The 12,015-nt window shown below is 41.2% G+C and overlaps 1 protein-coding gene across 2 annotated transcripts in view; it reads left to right on the top strand.

The window, feature by feature from the left end:
• Positions 1 to 7,769: 7,769 nt before the first annotated feature.
• The window catches only part of WASHC4 (WASH complex subunit 4), a 39,485-nt gene continuing 35,239 nt past the window's right edge, over positions 7,770 to 12,015 (top strand). For both annotated transcript variants that reach the window (XM_058021894.1, XM_058021893.1), the window contains exons 1-2: positions 7,770 to 7,895; positions 11,769 to 11,908. In XM_058021894.1, coding sequence (XP_057877877.1) covers positions 7,835 to 7,895; positions 11,769 to 11,908 — 201 coding nt within the window. In that variant the 5' untranslated portion in view covers positions 7,770 to 7,834. The remainder of the gene's footprint in view (positions 7,896 to 11,768; positions 11,909 to 12,015) is intronic.

Consider the following 12,015-nt stretch of genomic DNA (forward strand, 5'->3'; position numbering starts at 1 on the left):
CGACTACCAACACCACCCGGGGGGCATTTTGCGGCCTGAGATGCATGCAGTGTCCCCAGCAGTGCTCCAGCCATTTGCAGCTTGAGGGGACAGAGCCCCTCGGATTCACCTTTGCTGTCTCTACCGAGGCTGTTGGCAAGACATTCCCTTGACTCTCCCATGGCAGTAAAAGATCATGTGGATTATTACCATTAATTTTTAGTTTATTTCATGCTAGTAATGGGGTTAAAAAACATTAATGACTGTCCTGGTTTAGGACAAATTAGGGGAAATCTCCAAAAGGGAGCCCCCCCAAACAAAACAAACCTCCAACCACCCCTCCCCCAACACCGGGTTCGGGAAGGAATTTCTCGGAGGAGCAAAGTGGAAAACAAAACCTATTTATTTACAAGTAACAAAAGAACACTCCCCAACACAAGAAAAGGAAAGAAACACACTGTGTGGTGAGGGCGCTGAGCTTCTCTTGCAAGCTCCAGGTGTCCTGGACGTCTCAGGTCAGGTCCGGAGCCGGTCCAGTATCTTCAGGGGAGGGTAAGAAAGAGGGAACAAAAGAAAAGAAAAAAACAGCGCAAAAAAGCAGAAAGCAAGCAAGCAAAGCGGCTAGCCAAGCCAAGCAGCAAAAAGCCAAAAGCAAAAAGGCCCGGTCAAACACTCCCCCCCTCTCTTCCCTGCCCCGCCGCAGCAAGACGGCCGGGGGGGGAGGGGGGGAGAGAGAAAAGGCACAGCTGCCAGACACAACACACGATATTGGGATAAAGGCTGTCAACCCACGACAATGACTTACTGGAAATCCATATCACCTCCTTTGCCAAGTATTATTAAAGCAGCTCACTCTACTTAGCTATTTCTTAAAAATCTTGCTCTTCAGTTCTACTACTAAAAGTGTTTCAATTTTAATATTATTTGGAAGCTACAACAAAATCTTCTTGTGAGAGGTATGGAGAAGGTCTTAAAAACACAAATTCAAGGTGCTAAAAAGACCAGAAAGGAAGCATAAATGACCCCAAAAAGGACAGGAATAGCAAAAGGAAGAGTAGATAGCATGACAGTAATAATTTGCATCATTGCAAATTAGGTCAGGTTTAAACCCCAGCAATACAAAGAACACAAGTGTGTAATAAACTGAAATACATGACGTTCCTGTCAGGAGAACAAGGAAGACAAAAATGGAAAAATATTTCATATAGCCAAGTTGTGAACTATGTCAGAGGCAATGATTAAGCCAAAGTTATGACCTGCAGTCACCTTGCTACAGTTAAAAAAGAGTAGATATGCAAATATCCATGTCTCAGTGAGATATCACATTTTTTAATGCTTTCCTGCAAAAGAACTGCAGCAGTGATCAGCAGGCTTTTACTCCCAGGCCCCCAATGTCTTCCTTAGGGTATTTCAAATGCTGAGAAGTACCTTAAGGACAAGAACTGCTGAAGTCTGGCTGTTCCATCCCTGTTCAGGGGGCATAGGAAGAAGAGGTGCTGCAAGAGGTAGATTGTGTCAGTCCCCAAGGAAGTTGGGTTGGCACAACACAATCCCCCCACAGAGTAAAGTTACACAAGGGCTTGCATTATGACTCTCATACCATTATTCATTCCCTGATTTAGTCCTGTGTAGCACAATTATATCCTGTCCTTTATTCAAGAGTCATAAGTGTAGGTGGCACTGAGTGGAATAAACAGAAATTAAAACCAAAACTTTTAAATTATTATAAACCACTGCACTTCTGTTTTGAAAAGAAAGTTCCACAAAGAAAAATCACTAGTCAGCTCCTATAATTTCTTTTCTATTGGGTGAAAAAGCTACAGGAGTACTTGTCTGCTTCAGTGAAAATTCTTCTTATGATGGTATCATGTGGAGTGTATGGTGATTTGTTAGATCATGGAATAATCAGCCAAGGGAGTTAGTAACTTTCTTTGCTCTGAAGTATTAAAAGCTAAGCAAGTAAAATTCATCAAAAAGTTCTATTAACAAAGTGGGACAATATGTTTATAGAAGAAGTTCCTTCTCTAGTATCTGTGGCACTGTGGGTTTAAAAAGAATGGTGTACAATAATTCCATATTTCATTAAGAAAGCTAAAAGATTTTGCTTTTCGGTTTATTCTTAAAATATTGTTATTGCCTACTTTCATGGGTATGCAGCTTCATATCTTCCAATGATCTCACAGAAAATGTACAAAATTTCATTACTACATTTCTTTAAAATATTCCTTCTTTAAATTGTACAATAAAACAATTAAACCTCATAATTTTGTTGGACTAAAATGCATCATTTAACTACCGCAGGAGCCGTTGCTCTGAAATGCCTGTTGTTAATATCTTGTTTTCCTTTTTGAATTGGCAGTTTCTTTCAGAAAGATTAACTGCCCAGTCTGATAGGTCATGTAGCAATACAAGGATTTTACAAGCTCATGTGCAGCTCAATTTGCAGCTCAACGAACCCACAAACAAGTATTGACAGTCCTCACTAAAGGAATTATAACACTACCTCTGACAGTAGGAGAAATGAATGTGTGGGTAGTATTCCCATGACTTGATGGAAGCTGCACAAATTCCATACAATAAATAGGATGCAATCAACTCCTACTATAAGAGCTGGCATCAATGTGGTCCTATAATGCAAACTTTGGAACTGGATTAAAGCATTGCTGAAGTTCATGGAACTTCAAATCTTGGTTCATGATCCAAAATCCTCTCCAACTTGAACAGTACACTTGGCATTTAACCACTGACACACAAGCTTACAGCAAAATGCCTGGTTTTCCTGGGCAAGCAAATTGTGGCTCTATTCCCTGTACACACACAACATAGACAGTTCAACAGTGCAAGTGTAAAGCACCAAAGTTTATTTAGTTGGTACACCTTCATCTCCAAACACAATTCTTAACCTAGTGAGAAAATAATAGACATCCATTTACTTCACAGACTACTAAAATGTTAGGTAACAAAAGGGAAAAATCACAAGAGGAGGTATCTGTTGTCACCATATAAGAGCTATATAAATAAGAACTGGGAAGGAAGAGGAGGGATTTATTTTAGATTTATTAACAATAAGAGGGGCAGGGACATGAATGGCCATGAAGGTGTGCTAAAGCACAGACAAAGATGTGTCTTCATACCATCAGCTTCACATTATCATCAGAGTTATGAATTCATACAAATGGGTTTTAATAACCACTTAACAAATTGCCTATGTAGAATTTCAAGTGCAAATACTTACAATCAAGATTTTTGGTATCCAGAAAATTATTAGGCTGACCTCTTTGAGATAGGTCTAGTATGACCTAGTAAATCCATCATAAGTGTTAAATATCGTAACACTTACAGTGCATTCCTCTGGGCTTTATGTTATTGGAAAAAGTGACACAAAGTATTACCCATTAATTTTTGTACCCCAGTCAGAGAAGTACCTTGCAAATTATTAATTTCTTGTTCGTTTGGGGAAAAATATCCTAGCACCAGTGCTTACTTTGTTTGGAGCACATTTTATACATTAAGCTTAATTTTCTGATTTTTTTTCCCCTTTCAGTTCTGATCCCTTGTCATAAAGCCAGAGTTTATAGGGAAAAAAACTGCAAATACCTATAGTAAGCTTTTCAGCATAGGATTTTTCCTTTGTGTCACCAAATTTTAAGGAGATGTATGTCAGCAAATGGCAAAAACTGATAGGGGGGTATGTTCACCAAAGCTATTCAGGAGTTAAACGTGCTTGTACAATAGCAAAAATGTGTTTGCATGTGCAGAAATGTACAGAACAAATATAAGACCTAATGTAGCTGAATATTTTAAATACTTTCTGTGAAGCAGAAGCTACTCAGTGTCTTTGAAGACACCATCAAGACTTGGCAAGATCATTAGGAAAGACTGTTCCGCACAGTGTGCACAAACTGAAGTGCTTGAGAAACTGCTTGGAATCCTCCAGGATTTGCTTTCTTTTGAAAATCATGCCCTGGGACTCAGTAATCAACTAAATTAGCTCTGCATAGGCTTTTTGTTGTTGGAAATCAGCCCTGATGGGGCTTTTCATCACGATTAAAGATTTGGTCATAGGTCAGACTCAAATTCCTCAGGAGTACTTTAGAGTTTACCCAGTTTTAAAGACTGAGTAATCAAAAAAAATAAAATAAGTCTTTGTATGGTTGTTAATTGTTAATTAATGGCTAAGTATGTTAATTGCATGACAAGTTTCAACTAAAATTTTACACAATAAAAACATTTCATGTTCATTTCCACTTGCTGAAGCAAAATTTTATGGGAAAGTTACTTTGTCTGTTATCTCTGAAACACTTATATTTAAAACTTTTATTATTTTTTCCCCCAGAGGATCCTAATTAGACATTAACCATTTAAAACCTTACACTTGACATTTGATTTTTCCAGACTAACCAAAAGGAGGTATATATTTCATGATAAAAGGAGATTATTCCACCAATGTAACAAGTAGCAAGAACTATCATGTGCAGATGCCTTACTCATATGGATAGATGGAATTCTCTCAGATTGCATATGACAGATTAGGAACTACATCTGCAAAAGTTGTTGCTGTCTTAGTGGAGTGGAGCTGCAAAGAGCAGATCTCAGATAGTAAATCTTTTCTGGGAATTCTGCCACAAAAACTTCAAGCAAGATCTTCATTTTATTTAAAATGTTCAGAGCTAAGCATCAAACATTCCACAGACAAAGAACATAGAGAATAGTTGGGTTTTTGCAGATACAGCAAGTCAAATTCTTTCTCCTGTAAGTAATTACAATTCTAGTAATTAGTGACTGTCAATAATCTTGGTGAAGCTTTGCCTGTATACACAAGAAGCAATATCTCATCTGGGTGCTTTTCTGCCCCCCCCACCCCCTTTATTTTTTTTCAGAAAATGGTTTCTGTTTGGATGGTTAAAATATCTGATGGATGGTTTCAAATATCAGAAAAATGCTGTTTAAAATACCAGGCAACTGAATTGCCCATTGTAGTATGATATTTCCAATTGGGATTATTTCAAGGAAAAAGGGTTAATACCTCATGGAATCAGGCTCCTATTGATTTATGAATCCATAGAAACCTAACCACTTCATAAATGAAATGGTGATAGCACAATATTAATTCTACTATATTTTGGACTTTATTCTCTCATCTACTTTTCCAGTACTCAAGTGTAACAAGTAATTTCAGCTGGAACATATTTGTGTTCACATTTTACTCAGTTCCTGTGAAAGTTCATGATGAAATTTCATTTAATGACCAATTAGGCTTGACCAAAAGAAACGATTGTTTTATAGATTATGTTTGTGTTCAGTAATGGTCAGCTTAGAAATCACTGTCTATCAAACAAAGTCTAAAGAATTTTCTTACTATACTATTTCCTGAAGATTCTAACAGATATTTGAGCAATCTTAGCAATTCCTATGAGTTTGTACCACATAAAAGCTTCCTGGTACAATGGAAGCTGTGTCATCCAACTTGCAGAAATTCTGTTTATAAAATGTCAATAATTTCACACGAGTGAACAGCATAAAGCCATTCACTGATAAGACAGCCCAGCAAACTTATCAATCAAATCCAAGCCAGTCTCACTGCCAGTGAGCTTCAAGACAAAGTCTAAATCAGATTTTCAGAGAAAACAGAAATTCTAGCAGAATCTCCAAATGACCTAAATGATTTCAGTGTGAGCAACAAAATACTGCCACCTAGGGAGCCAAAGGAAAAGACAATTATCAGTCATTTAAATAAAACCAACCATGAATGGCAACATAAATTTAACTGGTGTACTTAATTGAGTATAATTGTGAAATTTTTTTTCAGTTAAGGAGCCTCCTGCTCCCTTTTTTTAAAAACCCATTCTATTTCAATGTATTTTCTTTTGAAGAAATTTTCTTTTTCCATATTTAAAATAAGGGCTACATCACTTATGCTGTGGGGATCACAGTGCACCCTTTGGTTTGGTGTGGCCACTGCACAGGCCACCCACCTGGATTACCTTGCCTCCAGTTCTGATGATCTCACAACCTTGCAATAAGCAACCCTGCAATATTTACTTTACAAATTCAGTTTAGATGTAGGAAGCAAGGGCCCTACCAAGTGCCAGTTCTGCAGGTTCCTCCCTTGTACCATCCTGCAGAATTGAAGGACGCCTTTTTCTGGGACAGAGAGCAAAAGGCCTGATAACTACCTTGTAAGCAGTCTGAAAGCCTCTGTTCATGTGCAGTCTTACACAGCTGAAAGAAACTTTGTTTCAAAGAAGGTTTGTGAAGAAAACTCTATTTTATTATTTCATTTTTCAGAATTGGAAGACATATGTTGATTTTGAATAAATGTACAGCAGCTACACTGACTTCTAATAAAGCTGCATGGACAGAAAAAGATCCTTAAAATCTAGCAGAAGTTGTATTTTCATTTTGTGCGATAATCGTCATCTCCTTAGAGGCACTTGTGTTCACTGCCAGCTGTCAGTATCCTGCATAATTAAACTTCTGGTTCCATTAAAACCCAGTGTGAACAGTTTGCGTAAGAGCCAAAGAGTGGAGAAGATGTATTGACGTATTACATCATGATTATTTGACAACATGACAACAAATCAGAGTTCTCTCCAGTAAAAAAGAACCCAACAAAACAAACAACTTATTCCAAACAGTCTTTATTTAATTTCACACAAAGCTGAATTTGATTTCTTCTTTCCCAGGGTGGCCTCTTAAAATGCACTTTAGGTAAGAAAAATTCATCAATAAATGTGATAATTCAACCAATCATATCTTTTATCCCTAGAAACTCTAAAATCAATAGATGCCAAAGGATGGCTTCCTTTGAAAGCAACCAGAAGGTAGGTGCTATTTTCAGAATTGCTGCACTACAAAGTTAGCTTTTATGGATGGTCATGCACTCATTTCAGAATTGTTGCATTACAAAATTAGCTTTTATGGATGGTCCTGATACATCTCTCATCCGGGTTGCTATTTTTCTTGCATTTTCCCCACTGACATTGCTGATGCTCCTCATGATACTTCTTTTGAAAGCCATTTCCTTTTCTGCTGATGCTACTGATTCTGCTGAGCTAATGAAATTGGTGTGGTCGCTGCTAATGGTCCTGAACGGTTACTTCTCTTCCTTTCCCAAGTATTTATATTCTTATTCTGATTTTACACCCCCTAGGGTCCTGGGAAAAAAGAGAAAAAGTGGAACGCCGGTAAGTACCTCACGGCCATTGTGAGGCCGTGACACAAACGACAAGGGGGATGATTAGCGGGAGCTTCGCAACTCTCCCTGAGCTCCAGACCGTCCCAGACCAGGGGCAATTCCTCATACCGCTTCCTTCCTCCGGCACCAGAAAGGGGAAGCGCTGGGGCGGCTGCGGGTCTGTCACGCTTTAGGGCGGCAGAGCTTTCCCTCATGCCAGCAGCCTGGCACAGCTGCGGAGTCGGTGTCACAGGGACTGGGCTGGGCTGCCGAGCCCCAGCCGAAAACCAGGAAAGCTCCCAAAGCCCCCGTGCCTCCGAGGCCAGCCCTGCCTCACCCAGCACGACCGGTTCAAGCTGCCGGGGGTCGGAGGAAAGGGGGGACCGAACTCCCCGGCCCGCCGCGGGCATCGGGCCATCGCGGCGCGCCCCGCGGGGCCCACCCTCAGCGCTTTCTCAGCCGCGGCACCGCCGCCCGGTGCCGACCCCAGGGCGCGGCGGGCGGACGGAGGGAAGCAGGGAGGGGCGGCGGAGCGGCGCCAGCGCTGTCCCGCCTCCTCCTGCGGAGCCCCGAGTCCCCTCCGCCTCCATTTCCCGGCGTGCGGCGCGGGCGCGGGGCAGGAAGTGCCGTGCGCCTGAGTCAGGGGCGGCCGGGCGGCCGCTGCCTGGATCGGCGGCGATGGCGCTGGAGACCCTGTCCCCGGACTGGGAGTTCGACCGCCTCGACGACGGCTCGCAGAGTGAGCACCCGCGGAGGGCGGGCCGGGCCGGGCCGGCGGAGTGCGGCGGGAGCCGCCTCGGAGCCACCTCGGAGCGGGGGGAGGTGCGGGCTGAGCAGAGCCTGCTCCCCCTGAACCGCCCCGCTGCATCTCCGCCGGGAACGGAAGGGAGGGGGGTTCGGAGGAGGAAGCAGTCGCGGGAGCTGAGCGGGGTCGCTGTCCCCGCCCCGCGGACTCTGCCCCGCGCCCCCGCCGCCAGCCCAGTGCTGGTCCGCCTGCGGCCCGGCCTGCAGTAGTGTGCGGCCGCCGTGACCTTCTTTGCTCTCACCACCTTCTCCGTAGCTGTCGGGGTTGTTTTAGGGTGGGGGGAGTAGCTTTTACAGCCCTTCATCATTTGCTCCCTCGGGGGAGTCGTCTGCGGTGCCCCCCGTGCGGCGGGGAGGGTTAGGCTGCTTTGTGCCGCCCTGTCTTTTCTCGCACTGACGGGGCTTGTCGTGGGAACGGTGTTTCTTTCCTTCCCGGTCATTTCTTGTGGCTCACAAATTTTTGCAGTGGCTTCCTTGGTTATTCAGAGAAGTCACATCAAGATATGTTGTGAGCAGTTAGTTGTATTCAGCTTTCATTGGTAAAGGCTCTCTGTCACGGGAGGTGGGCGGTCATTTGTAGTTTCACCTTTAAAATAGAATTGAATAAGATCTTCAGCGATGCCGAAGTCTTTCACGGTGGATTCGTATGCCCGTCAAAATACACGTTTTACTCAGCCTGTGGAGGTGACCTAGTTTCTAAACAGGGAACTTATATGGTTGTCACACTGTAATACACGCTGTAAATTGAACTGTGCCAAGTTAATTATACCAGGTGTTGCTGTTCAAATATGTCACTCGTGGACCAACTGTTTCACATATAATGTTATCCCAGGGGATGATACTGTTTATGCCATGTTTGGATAGTCCGGTTTCAGTGGAAACAGGCTGTCCTGAGCAGAGCTTTTTATCAATTCTCTAGCTGTGGAAAGGAAAATGTAGCTTTTACTCAAAATGCCAGCTCTCCGCTAGTTTGACTAGGACTTGAAATGAAACTCCAAAAAATTTACATGACTTAATATGCCCTGTTATCACCATCTCAAGGGTGAAGAAACAGGCTGATCGTCCATCCAGAACAGCACACAGTGTTCTAGGGAAAAGCCAAAGAATAATCATGTGACTTGAAAGGCATTTTTTGTTCTTGTTGTCTACTTTTGCTTTGCATCGCTAACATTTAGCAATTACAACTTTCTCAACTGAGAACATAAGATAAGTCTAGTTTGTAAGATCTCTGTCCTAGATGTGTATGGCTATGACGCTTGCAAATCTTACTGCCAGTGACTTCATTGAATATTGATGTTGCTGATTTTGGAAGAAGTTAAGATTGGGGCATCTGCTGCTGAGTTGATCTCTTGCACTGTTCCAACTATAATGCTTAAGTTTTATCACCTGAGGGGAAACTAAATCAAACTTTCTTCTAAACACATTAGACCTTATCAAGCATGTATGCTGCTCTGAAGAAAAGGATGATATTTGCTTTCTATGATTTCATTTTCTTCCTCTGTGTGAGTCAGTTTATTTAGGAAAAATGTTCTGCATCTTAGAAAGCTTCTCTCATCTCCCAGGTAATTTTTTACCTGTGGAACTGCCTATCTCTGGCTAGCTAAGAGCTTCCACTCTCTTGTCTCACTAAGAAAGTGAGAAATTATTCCTGTGTCTTATTTTATAGGTAGCAAATTGATGGCTGTCAATAATTTAGTATTTGGAAGTATTTAATGAGTGTACTGTTGCTCAAATCCATCATTTGTCTGCTGGAAGGGTGACAGTCAGTGAATTTCTAGCAGAGTGCTGTTGTGAGATTTTGTTTGAGAAATGCTCAATGTTTTTGTTTCATAGAAACTGATTTAAACAGCAATGTTGATTTCCTACTCTTGTATGACTTTGAAGTTTTTTCTGTTCTTCCTTTAAAGCCCCAGTGCCTGTCTGGTTTTTTGTTGTCAGTTTGTCTTTTGTGTGAAGGGAGGAGATGTGATGAGGAAAGTACCAGAGCATACCTCTTTAATGTCTCCCCTACTCTGGATTTTGTAGCAGTAAAGCACCGAAGCTGACATGATGGCTGGTTAAAATCCATTCAACGGAGCTGTGGATCTATCAGTGTTTTACTGGTTTGCTGCAGCAGAGCCTGCAGAATATGCACTGGAAAGAACCTGAAGGATGAGATGAACTTGATGGAATAGAATTGTACAATGATACAACTTAAGGGCTACACATCAGTACTTGGAGTGCTGCTGATGGAGAGTGTTTTACTCACTTCTCCTACATGAAATTCATTCTCCTGATCCTGTCAATGCCTGTGCTCTGTCTAGGCTGCAGGTACTGTTAGGACTGAACGGCGCTAATGCCATTATTGTGGGAGAGTGTTCTGTGCTCCTTGGGTAGGCTTTGCAGTCTGCATGCCTTTATGGTTGGCATTGCTGCTACTTTCAAAGTACTGTCTTAAAATTAATTCAGTCTTCACTGCAGTCATTTCTCCTTCTTAGTCTCAACCTCCCTACGTGTAGTCCTTTTCATCTTTTCCTTATCAAATTGTCTTTATTCATTCTTCCTTTTCTGGCTGGTGCAGTTTCTCAGTCAGATATTTTCTTTCTGCAAAAAATGTTTCAATGATGATTGATTCAGCAGTGCTCTCCCACTGAAGTAGAAATCAGCTACCATTTGGCTCAGTTGTTTGCAAAGACAATGATTAAGAGGTTGAACATGCAGAATAAAAGAATATATTATTTTTAACTTCTAGGCAAGTCCACTGCTGAAATGCAAAAAGGGCACCTATAAAGCTACGTGACAGCTGAATTCTTGTGTAAGAAAAGTTCAGTTGTCCAGTTGACCTTCATTCTCTAACTTTTTTTAGATAATCCTATTTTCAATGAATAGCAAATGATCACAAGCTGTTAGATTTGTTATCTAATAATGGGAAGTTTTCACATGAAAAAAGATTGTACTTCCTGAGTGTAGGAGCCTTGAACATTTACTCTGTCGTTCAGATTGTGCAGCTAAGTCAGCAATTATGTATAATTTGGGGAAGAGTGTTAATATGAGAAATAAAAAAGATCAGGATAGAGAGCATGAAACTGTTTTGCACCAATTGCCTTTCGATTTACTTTGCCACTTAAGACTGCTGTTGCTTTTGTTAGACCAGCTGAATGTTAGCCTTTGAACCTGTTTGTCCCTTTGAACCTACTTGCCCCTGACACTAACAGGATAGCTATGCATTTCAATGCCCAGCAGAAGAAAAATTCTGCCTGAGAAGAGTGAATTTGAAAGTGGGAGGAAATTACTAAAAGCCATAAGCTTTCCGTGTAATGGTCAAATAACTCACTGAGAGATACCAGGGAGAAATGGAAAGTGGATTGCTGGAAAGTCAACTGCCACTCAGGCTGAAATGATTAGACCCATTGCCTCAAAGTTCTTATATAATTGCATTTGTACTGGTTCAGCTGATGGGTAGGGTCACCTGCTGTGCTGCAATTTCCACAGTAGTTTCTTTGCTCAGCACCTTATGTGATTATTAAGGTCTTAGTTTAACAATACACGTACCTTGAAAAAAAATAATTTTCTGCATACTGCTTAGATGTTCGAAACTCTTCAAGTAGTATTTGAATTTCTTTTAAACCAACACTAAATTATAGGATTGTTTTTAAACAAATAAGAACTTTGCATTAAATCTGCATTTTATTAAAGAAAAATGCCACAGCAAAAAGAAGAATACAGGACTAAAGTTAAATAGCAAGATATTGAATGTTTTTAATAACATTTTTTGAAATTGCAGTTTATTGAATTGTCTGTAAAACTGTATGATGTTATCAATTCTCAGAAATTCATGCTGAAGTGCAGTTGAAGAGCTACGGAAAATTTCTTGAGGAATATACATCTCAGCTGAAAAGAATTGAAGATGCTTTGGATGACTCTGTTGGAGATGTTTGGGACTTCAGTCTTGATCCCATTGCTTTAAAGGTCTTCATATATTTAATATACATTGCATCTGTTACTTTCCTAGTTTGTCCTTTCCTTCAAAACCTCCTAAGTAAAAGCTTGATGCATTTGTGCTCTTAAAATTTTGA

Source organism: Melospiza georgiana, chromosome 4, assembly GCF_028018845.1.
Source record: "Melospiza georgiana isolate bMelGeo1 chromosome 4, bMelGeo1.pri, whole genome shotgun sequence".
Classification (NCBI taxonomy): Eukaryota; Metazoa; Chordata; class Aves; order Passeriformes; family Passerellidae; genus Melospiza; species Melospiza georgiana.